This window comes from Salvelinus namaycush, chromosome 13 (assembly GCF_016432855.1).
Source record: "Salvelinus namaycush isolate Seneca chromosome 13, SaNama_1.0, whole genome shotgun sequence".
In the NCBI taxonomy this organism is placed as follows: Eukaryota; Metazoa; Chordata; class Actinopteri; order Salmoniformes; family Salmonidae; genus Salvelinus; species Salvelinus namaycush.
Window position 1 is genome coordinate 46,728,769 of NC_052319.1, and position 16,781 is coordinate 46,745,549.

The 16,781-nt window shown below is 40.1% G+C and overlaps 1 protein-coding gene across 1 annotated transcript; it reads left to right on the top strand.

The window, feature by feature from the left end:
* The first annotated feature begins 2,071 nt into the window (after nt 1-2,071).
* On the top strand, nt 2,072-5,643 carry LOC120058019 (cytotoxic T-lymphocyte protein 4-like). Its single transcript, XM_039006504.1, has 4 exons — nt 2,072-2,129; nt 2,382-2,744; nt 3,336-3,472; nt 5,425-5,643. The coding sequence occupies exons 1-4, from the start codon at nt 2,072-2,074 to the stop codon at nt 5,509-5,511; spliced, it is 645 nt and encodes a 214-aa protein (XP_038862432.1). The 3' UTR covers nt 5,512-5,643.
* The last annotated feature ends 11,138 nt before the right edge of the window (nt 5,644-16,781 follow it).

Sequence of the window (16,781 nt, forward strand, 5' to 3'; positions counted from 1 at the left end):
TCTTTATGTAGTGTTGTGTTGTCTCTCTCTTTATGTAGTGTTGTGGTGTCTCTCTCTTTATGTAGTGTTGTGGTGTCTCTTTATGTAGTGTTGTGTTGTCTCTCTCTTTATGTAGTGTTGTGGTGTCTCTCTCTTTATGTAGTGTTGTGGTGTCTCTCTCTATGTAGTGTTGTGGTGTCTCTCTCTATGTAGTGTTGTGGTCTCTCTCTCTATGTAGTGTTGTGTTGTCTCTCGTTATGTAGTGTTGTGTTGTCTCTCTCTTTATGTAGTGTTGTGGTCTCTCTCTTTATGTAGTGTTGTGTTGTCTCTCTCTTTATGTAGTGTTGTGGTGTCTCTCTTTATGTAGTGTTGTGTTGTCTCTCTCTTTATGTAGTGTTGTGGTGTCTCTCTCTTTATGTAGTGTTGTGGTGTCTCTTTATGTAGTGTTGTGTTGTCTCTCTCTTTATGTAGTGTTGGGGTTGTCTCTCTGTTTATGTAGTGTTGTGGTGTCTCTCTCTATGTAGTGTTGTGGTGTCTCTCTCTATGTAGTGTTGTGGTCTCTCTCTCTATGTAGTGTTGTGTTGTCTCTCGTTATGTAGTGTTGTGGTGTCTCTCTCTCTATGTAGTGTTGTGTTGTCTCTCGTTATGTAGTGTTGTGGTGTCTCTCTCTTTATGTAGTGTTGTGTTGTCTCTCTCTTTATGTAGTGTTGTGTTGTCTCTCTCTTTATGTAGTGTTGTGGTGTCTCTCTTTATGTAGTGTTGTGTTGTCTCTCTCTTTATGTAGTGTTGTGTTGTCTCTCTCTTTATGTAGTGTTGTGTTGTCTCTCTCTTTATGTAGTGTTGTGGTGTCTCTCTTTATGTAGTGTTGTGTTGTCTCTCTCTTTATGTAGTGTTGTGGTGTCTCTCTCTTTATGTAGTGTTGTGGTGTCTCTTTATGTAGTGTTGTGTTGTCTCTCTCTTTATGTAGTGTTGTGGTGTCTCTCTCTTTATGTAGTGTTGTGGTGTCTCTCTCTATGTAGTGTTGTGGTGTCTCTCTCTATGTAGTGTTGTGGTCTCTCTCTCTATGTAGTGTTGTGTTGTCTCTCGTTATGTAGTGTTGTGTTGTCTCTCTCTTTATGTAGTGTTGTGGTCTCTCTCTTTATGTAGTGTTGTGTTGTCTCTCTCTTTATGTAGTGTTGTGGTGTCTCTCTTTATGTAGTGTTGTGTTGTCTCTCTCTTTATGTAGTGTTGTGGTGTCTCTCTCTTTATGTAGTGTTGTGGTGTCTCTTTATGTAGTGTTGTGTTGTCTCTCTCTTTATGTAGTGTTGTGGTGTCTCTCTCTTTATGTAGTGTTGTGGTGTATCTCTCTATGTAGTGTTGTGGTGTCTCTCTCTATGTAGTGTTGTGGTCTCTCTCTCTATGTAGTGTTGTGTTGTCTCTCTTTATGTAGTGTTGTGGTGTCTCTCTCTTTATGTAGTGTTGTGGTGTCTCTCTCTTTATGTAGTGTTGTGGTGTCTCTCGTTATGTAGTGTTGTGTTGTCTCTCTTGTCCTGATGTGTGTTTTGTGTCCTATATTTGTATTTTTAATCCCAACCCCCGTCCCCGCAGGAGGCATTTTGTCTTTTGGTAGGCCGTCATTGTAAATAAGAATTTGTAATTAAATGACTTAGTTAAGTAAAGGTTAAATATACATCTACCATGATAGAGGAGTAACCCCGATCGTTCCTCCAGTCCATCATTGGTTTTGAGTGTTATCACTGTGGCACCAAATATGTTCCAATCAACAATGTCACTGATGACGTCAAAAAGGGTAAAATCTCACAAATCAGCATTTTCATTATGACTAATCATTTCATTGTTGTACTCAGGGCGTTTTTTTTCTCTCTCTCTTTATATTCACTTTGCATATTTTCCGTTGTTATTGGAACTTATTTGATCAGAATAATGAATTGTATAGGCTACTTGACTGGGTGGTTTGGGATTACTGGTACTGAGGGACATATGGGCTTTTTATGGCGTATGTATCAGAGCACGATCTCAAACTCTTTCCGAAACACTTGGTTATATAAAAGTCTGACAAGATTATTTTAGAGGTACATTTCTTCTTGTCATCATGAGTCTCAGCCCGTTGATATTTCTCTGTCTCGGTCTTTACCTCCCAGTGTGGAATGGTGAGTTCCTTTTAAATATGATACAAGACATTTCTTTAAGGACTAGATTTAGCCAATGCAGAGTTAGTTGTTAGTTGTTAGTTGTATTGTTGTGACCCCTACTTCTGGATGATGTGGAGCTGTATAGGATACAAGCTCAGCAACAGCAGTGGGTGAATCTGACCTTTCCCCTCTCTCTCTCTCTCCCTCTTTCTGCTGCTCTCTACCTCTCTTTCTCTCTCTATCCACCTCTCTCCCACTCTCTCTCCCCAGCGCTGAAGGTCACCCAGCCGTACCGTGTGGTCGGTTTTCGTGGTGAGGTAGAGCTGTTCTGCTCCTACCACCACACAGGGAGACATGAACCGGAGGAGCTAAGGGTCACTCTGTACCAGGGGATGTACAGGGAGGAGAAGCAGGAGGTGTGCACCTCCTTCTTCACCCACAACCAGACATCCTTCCAGGTGGAGGGAGGGAGGGAGGTGCGTTGTCGGGGCCAGTTAGGGCCAGGCAGGGTGAACCTGACTATTTCTGGTCTCCGCGGTAACGACACTGACCTGTACTACTGTGGCATAGAGGTCATGTACCCTCCGCCGTACCTCAGGACGTTTGGAAATGGTACTCTCCTCTACATACCAGGTAAGTCTGTATACTAATGTATAATGAGATAATACATTCTTAGGTGTATAACTGACTGTGTATGAAGCTGTAACACAGACTTTGAAGTTGATGGGAGATTTGGGGGAAAATTCTAGTTACAGGTGTTTTATTTTATGTTAGGATTCAGTGAAAGAAAAAGATTTGTTTAATCTCTGAATTCCTTATGCTGAATAACCTTATACTACAGTGGGTTATTTCAGGATAACACAGAGTGTTTCCTGGCTGTCTTAAACCAATCTACTTGGAAACAAGCGTATACACCTCACACACATGGTTATGGGCTTACCAAAAAGAAGACACCTGTACCATGTCAGATACAGAGTTAAAATGTATTCCATTTGGAGTTTGCATCCCAATATTACACTTTATATACATCACAGAAGACTGAAATATAACAAAACCCTTTGACGTAGAAACACCAGATTTTCGGCATTAAAAAAAACAAAACATTATTAATTATGATAAATATGAATAATATTCCACCCATGAGGCCAAAGAGGGCGCTTTTGGTCATTGACTGCAGGAAAGGGCTACAGTAATGAAACTGTCTATATGTGCGACCTTCTGTAGAGGAACCAGGCTGCTCCTTGCCAGAGGCCCAGAGAAGAAGTGACATGGGAGAAACATCAGTCAGACTAGCTCTAGCAGGACTGGTCGCAGCCAGCATACTAATGGTCATCTCTGTTATCGCCTTTCTCCTTTACCAGGTAAGGCATTACAAACAACCTCTGCTTTAACATGGATCACTCCCTTGATACTGTACATGTCTTGTTTTGTTCAAATTCATGACCAACATTAACCTAATAACAAAAGTTATTTTGGTTGAGAGGCACTACTGTTATGTTCTTTTATAGTTTTCTCCACCGAGTCTAGAGGCTCCAGAAACTATTCACACCCTTTGACTTTTTCCTCATTTCTGTTGTTACAGCCTGAATTTAAAATGGATTAAGTGTAGATGTTTTGTCACTGGCCTACACACAATACCCCATAATGTCGAAGTGGAATTGTGTTTTTAGACATTTTTACAAAAAAATGTAAAGCCGAAATGTATTGAGTCAATAAGTATTCAACCCCTTTTTTTTAAGTTCAGGAGTGAACATTTGCTTAACAAGTCACATAATAAGTTGCATGGATTCACTCTGTGTGCAATAATAGTGTTTAACATCTCTGGACCCCACACATACAATTATCAGTAAGGTCCCTCAGTCGAGCAGTGAACTTCAAACACAGATTCAACCACAAAGACCAGTGAGGTTTTCCAATTCCTCGCAAAGAAGGGCACCTATTGGTAGATGGGTAAAAAAAAAAAAAGCAAACATTGAATATCCCTTTGAGCATGGTGAAGATATTAATTACACTTTGGATGGTGTATCAATACACCCAGTCACTACAAAGATACAGGCGTCCTTCCTAACTCAGTTGCCGGAGAGGAAGGAAACCGCTCAGGGATTTCACCATGAGACCAATGGTGACTTTAAAACAGTTACAGAGTTTAATGGCTGTGATAGGAGAAAACTTAGGATGGATCAACAACATTGTAGTTACTCCACAATACGAACCTAAATTACAGAGTGAATAGAAGGAAGCATGTGAAGAATACAAATATTCCAAAACAAGCATCCTGTTTGCAACAAGGCACTAAAGTAATCCTGCAAAGAAATTCACCTTTTGTCCTGAATATAACGTGCTATGTTTGTGGCAAATCCAAAATATTTCTGAGTACCACTCTCCATATTTTCAAGACCTTTATTTAACTAGGCAAGAACCAATTCTTATTTACAATGACAGCCTAGGAACAGTGGGTTAACTGCCTTGTTCAGGGGCAGAACGACAGTTTTTACCTTGTCAGCTCAGGGATTCGATCTAGCAACCTTTCGGTTACTGGCCCAAAGCTCTAACCACTAGGCTACCTGACGCCCGCAGCATAGTGATGGCTGCATCACATTATGGGTATGCTTGTAATCGTTAAGGACTGGGGAGTTTTTCAGGATAAAAAAGAAAACGGAATGGAGCAAAATCCTCGAGGAAAATCTGGAAGTCTGCTTTGATGAATCCACCTTTCAGCAGGACAATAACCTAAAACACAAGGCCAAATCTACACTGTAGTTTCTTACCAAGACAGTGAATGTTCCTGAGTGGCCGAGTTACAGTTTTGCTTTAATCTACTTGAAAATCTATGGGAAGACCTGAAAATGGTTGTCTAGGAATAATCCAGGTGTGGAAAGCTCTTAGAGACTTTACCCAGAACAACTCTCAGCTGTAACGGCTGTTAAAGGTTCTTCTGCAAAGTATTGACTCAGGGGTGTGAATATGTCTATTTCATGTTGGTTCAACGGTCATTTCGTTGACATGACTTGGACACAATGTTCTTTCAACCAGTGTGTGCCCAGTAGGAAGTATGTTTGCATTAATCTTTTAGCAGACAGTTGTGTTCTTTTGATGAATGCATTTGCAATTTTGACCGGTGTAATATAGTTTAGATTCATGTATTTGTGTTTTGAGAAGGTAACTACATTTTTGAAAAGGCATTTTAGTGTTTTGCAACAGAGTTCTGTGTCTTGTAGACTCTGGTTTTGAAAAATCGACAACATTGTTAAAAAAATACTTGAGAAAACCTGTAATATATATAATAATACATTTTGACCTATTTACCGTCTAGGTTCTACAGAGGAAAAGAAGGTTTGGAGGAATAACACCAATGATTTCACAGAATGACGGAAGATTTGGTTATGGAAACTTCCAATGAAGAATGTTCATCAATTGTCTGCATCACCTCCAATTCCCCATATATTATTTTGCAAATATATATACATACATACACATATACATACATACAACATGATCATTACACAGGTGCACCTTGTGCGGGGGACAATAAAAGGCCACTAAAATGTGCAGTTTTGTCACACAACACAGAAGTCTCAAGTTTTGACGGATGAGTGCAGGATTGTCCACCAGAGCTGTTGCCAGAGAATGTAATGTTAATTTCTCTACCATAAGCCGCCTCCAACGTCATTTTAGAGATTTTGGTAGTACGTCCAACCGGCCTCACAACCGCAGACCACATGTAATCATGCCAGCCCAGGACTTCCTGATTGGCGGGCCTGGCTCCCCAGTGGGTGGGGCTATGTCTTCCCAGGCCCACCCTTGGCTGCACCCTTGGCCAGTCATGTGAAATCCATAGATTAGGGCCTAACGAATTAATTTCGGACTGATTTCCTTGTATGATCTGTAACGCAGTAAAATCATTGATAAAAAAAATATATATTTAACGATGAAGTTGTTGCATGTTGAGTTTATATATTTTTAAAACTATAGTTAATAAACCAATTCCAAACCTCTATGACCAGCCAGTTTTCAGTTTCCCCCTCCCCACTCAGACCACTCCCAGACAGTCTTAGCAAAATTCTTGCTTGAGAAATTGTTCTTAGCTAAGAAGCTATATTTGTTTCTTTTTGACAGTTTTAATTGAAACAAATCACAGTAAGGTACTTAACTGTTACCGAGAAATAATTTGATAAAAATGTCTGCGTTGGACCTTTAAGGATTCTAGCTGTAAGTGTCCTACAGGTTAGAGATTTAGAATGAGATTTAGAATGTGATTTAGAATGAGATTTAAAATGTGATTTAGAATGAGATTTAGAATGTGATTTAGAATGAGATTTAAAATGTGATTTAGAATGAGATTTAAAATGTGATTTAGAATGAGATTTAGAATGTGATTTAGAATGAGATTTAGAATGTGATTTAAAATGTGATTTAGAATGAGATTTAGAATGTGATTTAGAATGAGATTTAGAATGTGATTTAGAATGAGATTTAAAATGTGATTTAGAATGAGATTTAGAATGTGATTTAGAATGAGATTTAGAATGTGATTTAGAATGAGATTTAGAATGTGATTTAGAATGAGATTTAAAATGTGATTTAGAATGAGATTTAGAATGTGATTTAGAATGAGATTTAGAATGTGATTTAGAATGAGATTTAGAATGTGATTTAGAATGAGATTTAAAATGTGATTTAGAATGAGATTTAGAATGTGATTTAGAATGAGATTTAAAATGTGATTTAGAATGAGATTTAGAATGTGATTTAGAATGAGATTTAGAATGTGATCAATGGTTTGAAAACTTTTCATGATTCATTTCTGTCTTAGTCAATAGGATTTCTTATAATGCTAAATAAATGTTTATATTATTGTGACATCTCTAGAGATAGGGTCTCTGTATTATCATGGTGCGGCAGGTAGCCTAGTAACCGGAAGGACTAGTAACCGGAAGGTTGCAAGATCGAATCCCTGAGCTGACAAGGTAAAAATCTGTCGTTCTGCCCCTGAACAAGGCAGTTTAACCCACTGTTCCTAGTCCGTCATTGAAAATAAGAATTTGTTCTTAACTGATTTGCCTAGTTAAATAAAGGCAAAATGTAAAAAAAAAAATATGAATCAGAGGATCGGCGTTGGAATAACTGATATATATAAGGTTAGGGTTAATCACAAGGGTAGCAGTGTGGTTAAGGTAAGGTTTTGCATTTTAAGAAGATATAAGCTTTGTATTTAACTAGGCAAGTCAGTTAAGAACTAATTCTTATTTACAATGACGGCCTACCGGGGAACAGAGGGTTAACTGCCTTGTTCAGGGGCAGAACGACAGATTACCTTGTCAGCTCGGGGATTCGATCCAGCAACTTTTCAGTTACGGGCCCAACGCTCTAACCACTAGGCTACCTGCCGCCCCGAGGTTTATGACTATTGTGGCTGGGTTAACTAGTGACAACCCTCTCATTCATTTAAGGGTTAAATAAATTAGACTATTATTGTACTGCTCAATTTGTACATTTGCCCCCCTTCCCCAAAACATGTGTAAATATTGGACTATAAATTGTGCCTTCCTGTATTATACTGATGCTAAAATGTTTATTCTATTCTACTGAGACACCTACTTTGTGGTCGTACTCTTGTCTTGTATTAGTTCTTATTGCTGTTGATATGTCCAGAAGCATTTAGTTGGACGATGTGTAGCATCCGTATATTGTACATATGACTAATAAAATGTGAAAACTTAAAAGCACCCTGGAATGATTCAAGAAGAAACGTTAGACTGTTCTGGAGTGGCCCGCGTTGAGTCCAGATCGGTATCATAACCTTCCATGAGATGTGTTCTGGAGTGGCCCGCGTTGAGTCCAGATCGGTATCATAACCTTCCATGAGATGTGTTCTGGAGTGGCCCGCGTTGAGTCCAGATCGGTATCATAACCTTCCACGAGATGTGTTCTGGAGTGGCCTGCGTTGAGTCCAGATCGGTATCATAACCTTCCACGAGATGTGTTCTGGAGTGGCCCGCGTTGAGTCCAGATCGGTATCATAACCTTCCACGAGATGTGTTCTGGAGTGGCCCGCGTTGAGTCCAGATCGGTATCATAACCTTCCACGAGATGTGTTCTGGAGTGGCCCGCGTTGAGTCCAGATCCGTATCCCATCCATAACCTTCCATGAGATGTGTTCTGGAGTGGCCCGCGTTGAGTCCAGATCGGTATCATAACCTTCCACGAGATGTGTTCTGGAGTGGCCCGCGTTGAGTCCAGATCCGTATCCCATCCATAACCTTCCATGAGATGTGTTCTGGAGTGGCCCGCGTTGAGTCCAGATCGGTATCATAACCTTCCACGAGATGTGTTCTGGAGTGGCCCGCGTTGAGTCCAGATCCGTATCCCATCCATAACCTTCCATGAGATGTGTTCTGGAGTGGCCCGCGTTGAGTCCAGATCCGTATCACATCCATAACCTTCCACGAGATGTGTTCTGGAGTGGCCCGCGTTGAGTCCAGATCCGTATCACATCCATAACCTTCCACGAGATGTGTTCTGGAGTGGCCAGCGTTGAGTCCAGATCCGTATCACATCCATAACCTTCCACGAGATGTGTTCTGGAGTGGCCCCGTTGAGTCCAGATCCGTATCACATCCATAACCTTCCATGAGATCTGAAAACAGCAGTTGTTAGAGTGCACCTTTAAGACATTGAATAATTAGAGCAGTTTGCTGCTGAAGAGTCGGCCGAATTGCCAGCAGAAAGGTGCAGCCAGCTCATTGATGGCTACAAGCATTTGTCGGCAGTTATCTTGGCCATGGACTGTGCAACCAAGTACTAGCTCCGGGGTGCCAATCATTTTGTCCATGCCATTTTTCTTTATTTTGTCAATTAAAATTGTAAACTTAAGTAAAAAAAAAATATATATATATATTTCTTTGAAGAAATAGGGAATAATTTAAGAAATGTCCAAGGGTGCCAATATATGTGGCTGCAACTGTATCTGCATTTAAACAATATTTAACCTTATTAAGAGTCTATTGACGCACCTGTATAATTGCATTCTACAAAAATCCCCATCAAAATGTGTCTGTTTAAGCTAGAGATATTTATTTTTTGTATGGGCTCCGTCTCAATCCCACCACAATCGCCTATGTCGGCCTTCCACTTCTACGGTGGAAAGTGGTTTGGCCTACAAACTATGTCCCCTCTATGGAAAGATTAGACTCTCACGAACACGATGGTGTTCTCCGATTTGTTCTACAACCCCCAAAAAACCACCCGGGACTAGTCTGAAGGTAACCCGGTACCGGTCCTGTGTATTTATACCTGCGTTTTGTGTTTGTCTGTTGCCAGTTCGTCTTGTCCTACCAGCGTGTTCCCTGTGCTTTAGTTTTTCATTAGTCTTTCCAGTTCTGACCTTTCGTGATCCTGTACCTGCCTGTCTTGACCTACCGATTGACTGCTGTCCTGTACCTGCCTGTCTTGACCTACCGATTGACTGCTGTCATGTACCTGCCTGTCTTGACCTACCGATTGACTGCTGTCATGTACCTGCCTGTCTTGACCTACCGATTGACTGCTGTCATGTACCTGCCTGTCTTGACCTACCGATTGACTGCTGTCCTGTACCTGCCTGTCTTGACCTACCGATTGACTGCTGTCATGTACCTGCCTGTCTTGACCTACCGATTGACTGCTGTCATGTACCTGCCTGTCTTGACCTACCGATTGACTGCTGTCATGTACCTGCCTGTCTTGACCTACCGATTGACTGCTGTCATGTACCTGCCTGTCTTGACCTACCGATTGACTGCTGTCATGTACCTGCCTGTCTTGACCTACCGATTGACTGCTGTCCTGTACCTGCCTGACTCTGATTTGGATTGTGGCTCTTTGCCTACCTTGACTTACCTTTCCCCTGCCCGTTGAACTTTAATGAACTCTGAGACTCGTACGATCCACCTCCTGTGTCTGCATCTGGGTCTTAGCCTGAGTTGTGATAATAGGCTATTGGGTACTGTCTAAAACTGTAAGGGTACAGCCTCAGTGTTCACTGTAAACACACACCGGAAGTTGCAACCAATTCTCACAACTTTCAAGTTTTTCGCTCACAAGACCTCAAATTTGTTCAGCCCTTACAAAAAAGTCATACAGGAATACTGCAGAATATATATCCCACAGGATTTCCGGGGCCACTTTCCTGCAGGATCCTGTAGGAATCATGCAGGTAGACCTCAAATAAATCCTGAAGGACTGCCTATTGGAATTGTTTTACACCAGAATGGCCCCAAAATCCTGTGGGATATTGTCGTGGCAGAATCAGATTTAAAAATAACATCTTATCTATCTATGTTACCTTGCTAAATCTGATTCTGCCACGACAATATCCTGTTGGTAAGAGTCCTACAGGTAATTCCACAAGATTTCCAGGGCGGCCATTTTCCCTGTAGGACAACCTGCTGGATTACTTCCTCATCCTTCAGAGAATTTCATGTAGGACAATCCATATTCTTTCAAAAGAATGGATAGATTGTACAAGATATAAATTACATTGAAATTGTATTATCCAATGAAGCAACAGCTGACATGTTTGATTGTCCATTTCACCAGCACTGCATAAAATATGATTCCTAGGAGAGAAATACAATATATTGAATAAATATGGTGAAAGCATATTTTGTAACAAGTGAGAGTAATGGATGACACATCACATGAACAGCTTATGTGTATTGGTGTGAAGGGAAACTGATGTCTGCAACGGTAAACTTGGTTGTTGGTTTTAATATGGCTGGTACACCAACAACATCTGTGAGTATCCATGCGTGTTAGACTTTGTTTTAAAGGGATAGTTTGAGACTGTGTGGGGTGTTACCTTCGTCTGCACGGCTGTCCAGCGCTGCCTTCTGTGCCAGTCAGTCTCACTGTTGTTTACAGGCCCTGTTAACTGGGGAGGACAGGAGAGAGATGAGAGGGGTAGAGTTCACAGGATGGAACAGCAGAGACTCTCTGTGTGTGTGTGTTACATGAGGAACAGTGACAGGAAATAACAACAGTTAGGTGATACTTACCAGAATAGTACTGACTATGATAAAATCCAACTCAGTGAAAGGTGATACTTACCAGAATAGTACTGACTATGATAAAATCCAACTCAGTGAAAGGTGATACTTACCAGAATAGTACTGACTATGATAAAATCCAACTCAATGAAAGGTGATACTTACCAGAATAGTACTGACTATGATAAAATCCAACTCAGTGAAAGGTGATACTTACCAGAATAGTACTGACTATGATAAAATCCAACTCAATGAAAGGTGATACTTACCAGAATAGTACTGACTATGATAAAATCCAACTCAGTGAAAGGTGATACTTACCAGAATAGTACTGACTATGATAAAATCCAACTCAGTGAAAGGTGATACTTACCAGAATAGTACTGACTATGATAAAATCCAACTCAGTGAAAGGTGATACTTACCAGAATAGTACTGACTATGATAAAATCCAACTCAATGAAAGGTGATACTTACCAGAATAGTACTGACTATGATAAAATCCAACTCAATGAAAGGTGATACTTACCAGAATAGTACTGACTATGATAAAATCCAACTCAGTGAAAGGTGATACTTACCAGAATAGTACTGACTATGATAAAATCCAACTCAATGAAAGGTGATACTTACCAGAATAGTACTGACTATGATAAAATCCAACTCAATGAAAGGTGATACTTACCAGAATAGTACTGACTATGATAAAATCCAACTCAGTGAAAGGTGATACTTACCAGAATAGTACTGACTATGATAAAATCCAACTCAGTGAAAGGTGATACTTACCAGAATAGTACTGACTATGATAAAATCCAACTCAGTGAAAGGTGATACTTACCAGAATAGTACTGAGTATGATAAAATCCAACTCAATGAAAGGTGATACTTACCAGAATAGTACTGACTATGATAAAATCCAACTCAATGAAAGGTGATACTTACCAGAATAGTACTGACTATGATAAAATCCAACTCAATGAAAGGTGATACTTACCAGAATAGTACTGACTATGATAAAATCCAACTCAATGAAAGGTGATACTTACCAGAATAGTACTGACTATGATAAAATCCAACTCAGTGAAAGGTGATACTTACCAGAATAGTACTGACTATGATAAAATCCAACTCAATAAAAGGTGATACTTACCAGAATAGTACTGACTATTATAAAATCCAACTCAGTGAAAGGTGATACTTACCAGAATAGTACTGACTATGATAAAATCCAACTCAGTGAAAGGTGATACTTACCAGAATAGTACTGACTATGATAAAATCCAACTCAATGAAAGGTGATACTTACCAGAATAGTACTGACTATGATAAAATCCAACTCAGTGAAAGGTGATACTTACCAGAATAGTACTGACTATGATAAAATCCAACTCAATGAAAGGTGATACTTACCAGAATAGTACTGACTATGATAAAATCCAACTCAGTGAAAGGTGATACTTACCAGAATAGTACTGACTATGATAAAATCCAACTCAATGAAAGGTGATACTTACCAGAATAGTACTGACTATGATAAAATCCAACTCAATAAAAGGGGTCGTACTTAGCAATCAGCTCCCTTCCAAACACAGCCACAGCCAGGTCTTTAACCATGGCTGTTGTCACCTCTACAGCAGGCCTGCAGCGGGGTATTACTTCTGGGGTATTACATCCCCTCTGCCGATGGTCCTGGCTGTATTAACATAATCATACACTAATATCTTAACACTGTCCAATGTTAAAAGATGACATACACTGTATGGGAAGTGTTGTGGGGAGTTTATGGGGAAGTGTTGTGGGGAGTGTATGGGGGAGTGTTTGGGGGAGTGTATGGGGAAGTGCTGGGGGGAGTGTATGGGGGAGTGTATGGGGGAGTGTTTGGGGGAGTGTATGGGGGAGTGCTGGGGGAGTGTATGGGGGAGTGTATGGGGGAGTGTTTGGGGGAGTGTATGGGGAAGTGCTGGGGGGAGTGTATGGGGGAGTGTATGGGGGAGTGTTTGGGGAGTGCTGTGGGAGTGTTTGGGGGAGTGCTGGGGGGAGTGTATGGGGGAGTGTATGGGGGAGTGCTGTGGGGAGTGTATGGGGGAGTGTATGGGGAGTGTTTGGGGGAGTGCTGTGGGGAGTGTATGGGGAGTGTATGGGGAGTGTATGGGGGAGTGTATGGGGGAGTGTATGGGGGAGTGTTTGGGGAGTGTATGGGGAGTGTATGGGGGAGTGTTTGGGGAGTGTATGGGGAGTGTATGGGGGAGTGTATGGGGGAGTGTATGGGGAGTGTATGGGGGAGTGTATGGGGAGTGTATGGGGGAGTGTATGGGGAGTGCTGGGGGGAGTGTATGGGGGAGTGTATGGGGGAGTACTGGTGGGAGTGTATGGGGGAGTGTATGGGGAGTGTATGGGGGAGTACTGGTGGGAGTGTATGGGGGAGTGCTGTGGGGAGTGTATGGGGGAGTACTGGTGGGAGTGTATGGGGGAGTGCTGTGGGGAGTGTATGGGGGAGTGCTGTGGGGAGTGTATGGGGGAGTGTATGGGGGAGTGTATGGGCGCTTGGTCTGCGTTTGTCTTTTGCTTTTGGGCTCCTCGTCCTTCCTTTGACTCTCAGGTGCCTTTAGTTTGAGTAATTTCATCATCAATTTATTTTTGTGCTCTATAAAAGTGTACTGGAGAAATGTAAGTCGTAAAAGCCAATTCTTATCATACTTTGTCATTCCAGTTCCATTTTGATGACAATATCCCTTTGATGATAGTTGTATATAATGTTATGGTTATGGTCGCAATGTAACCTTGTTTTCAGATATAAAAAAGACAATCTATTCCCCAAACCTTATCCTTCTTTTATTAAATAATATTTTTTATTTTGACAATATAAAAACATACATGAGACAAAAACAATAGAGAACTCAACATTTACACGCATTTCAACAAACGTTAATGACCTCACACTTGTTCAGACACACGTGCTCCTATCGTGGCCGTCTCACACTTCCTCATCTCTCATCCCCTGGGCATCTGCAGTGCTTGCAATACTTCATGCCGTATAGCTTCAATCTGCACTATTCTGCCTCTCTCTGTAGCCCATATTTAGATAATAATGCATTTGATTCATCCACTGTCTTAAAACGATGGAGGGTCATTTGAATTATCCACTGTCTTAACGATGGAGGGTCATTTGATTCATCCACTGTCTTAACGATGGAGAGTCATTTGATTCATCCACTGTCTTAACGATGGAGAGTCATTTGATTCATCCACTGTCTTAACGATGGAGAGTCATTTGATTCATCCACTGTCTTAACGATGGAGGGTCATTTGATTCATCCACTGTCTTAACGATGGAGGGTCATTTGATTTATCCACTGTCTTAACGATGGAGAGTCATTTGATTCATCCACTGTCTTAACGATGGAGAGTCATTTGAATTATCCACTGTCTTAACGATGGAGGGTCATTTGAATTATCCACTGTCTTAACGATGGAGAGTCATTTGAATTATCCACTGTCTTAACGATGGAGAGTCATTTGAATTATCCACTGTCTTAACGATGGAGAGTCATTTGAATTATCCACTGTCTTAACGATGGAGAGTCATTTGATTCATCCACTGTCTTAACGATGGAGGGTCATTTGAATTATCCACTGTCTTAACGATGGAGAGTCATTTGATTCATCCACTGTCTTAACGATGGAGAGTCATTTGAATTATCCACTGTCTTAACGATGGAGAGTCATTTGAATTATCCACTGTCTTAACGATGGAGAGTCATTTGAATTATCCACTGTCTTAAAGATGGAGAGTCATTTGATTCATCCACTGTCTTAACGATGGAGGGTCATTTGAATTATCCACTGTCTTAACGATGGAGAGTCATTTGATTCATCCACTGTCTTAACGATGGAGAGTCATTTGAATTATCCACTGTCTTAACGATGGAGAGTCATTTGATTCATCACTGTCTTAACGATGGAGGGTCATTTGAATTATCCACTGTCTTAACGATGGAGAGTCATTTGAATTATCCACTGTCTTAACGATGGAGAGTCATTTGAATTATCCACTGTCTTAACGATGGAGAGTCATTTGAATTATCCACTGTCTTAACGATGGAGGGTCATTTGAATTATCCACTGTCTTAACGATGGAGAGTCATTTGAATTATCCACTGTCTTAACGATGGAGGGTCATTTGAATTATCCACTGTCTTAACGATGGAGAGTCATTTGATTCATCCACTGTCTTAACGATGGAGAGTCATTTGATTCATCCACTGTCTTAACGATGGAGAGTCATTTGAATTATCCACTGTCTTAACGATGGAGAGTCATTTGATTTCCATTTTTTAAGATTTTTTTTCTCTCAAAATGATTGATGAGAAAAGTACAGTCCAACCCATTGGTTATCTCGCTGCATCCCCATATGCCATGTCTTGAAATATGCAGATAGACAGATTAAAATAACATTTAAATTGTAAAACCTCTGTCAGACAACTTTCTAACTCCGCCCATAACTTTTTAATGTTATTGCATTCCCAGAAGTTATGAATTATTGAGTCATTGTTAGAATTTGTGAATTGTCTCTTGTATAATACATTCTGTACATTCATTTATACTGGATTAAACATACATTCTGTACATTCCTTTATTTATACTGGATTAAACATACATTCTGTGCATTCGTTTATACTGGATTAAACATACATTCTGTGCATTCATTTATACTGGATTAAACATACATTCTGTACATTCATTTATACTGGATTAAACATACATTCTGTGCATTCATTTATACTGGATTAAACATACATTCTGTACATTCATTTATACTGGATTAAACACACATTCAGTACATTCATTTATACTGGATTAAACATACATTCTGTACATTCATTTATACTGGATTAAACATACATTCTGTGCATTCATTTATACTGGATTAAACATACATTCTGTACATTCATTTATACTGGATTAAACACACATTCTGTACATTCATTTATACTGGATTAAACATACATTCTGTACATTCATTTATACTGGATTAAACATACATTCTGTACATTCATTTATACTGGATTAAACATACATTCTGTACATTCATTTATACTGGATTAAACATACATTCTGTGCATTCATTTATACTGGATTAAACATACATTCTGTACATTCATTTATACTGGATTAAACACACATTCAGTACATTCATTTATACTGGATTAAACATACATTCTGTACATTCATTTATACTGGATTAAACATACATTCTGTGCATTCATTTATACTGGATTAAACATACATTCTGTACATTCATTTATACTGGATTAAACACACATTCAGTACATTCATTTATACTGGATTAAACATACATTCTGTACATTCATTTATACTGGATTAAACATACTGTAATGCCCGGGGTGTAGTGGAGGAAAGAGTCACACGCAGGAGACAGAGAGTTCAGAGTAGCGTTCTAATTTAATACCACAAACAGGTGAACACGACGCCACTCTAAAAATGAATGCTCCACCACATAAACGAGAACACGAAATACCATGAGACAACGTACACGAACCGTGACACACAAGCATGTACAACCTGTACAACAAACAATCCCGCACACCCAGCAGGCCGGGCTGCTGGGTAATAAAGCCCC

Coding starts and splice junctions, on each gene's coding strand:
- LOC120058019 (XM_039006504.1), top strand. CDS start 2,072: ATGAGTCTCAGCCCGTTGATATTTCTCTGTCTCGGTCTTTACCTCCCA. Junction 2,130..2,381: donor TTACCTCCCAGTGTGGAATG/GTGAGTTCCTTT, acceptor CTCTCTCCCCAG/CGCTGAAGGTCACCCAGCCG. Junction 2,745..3,335: donor TACTCTCCTCTACATACCAG/GTAAGTCTGTAT, acceptor GACCTTCTGTAG/AGGAACCAGGCTGCTCCTTG.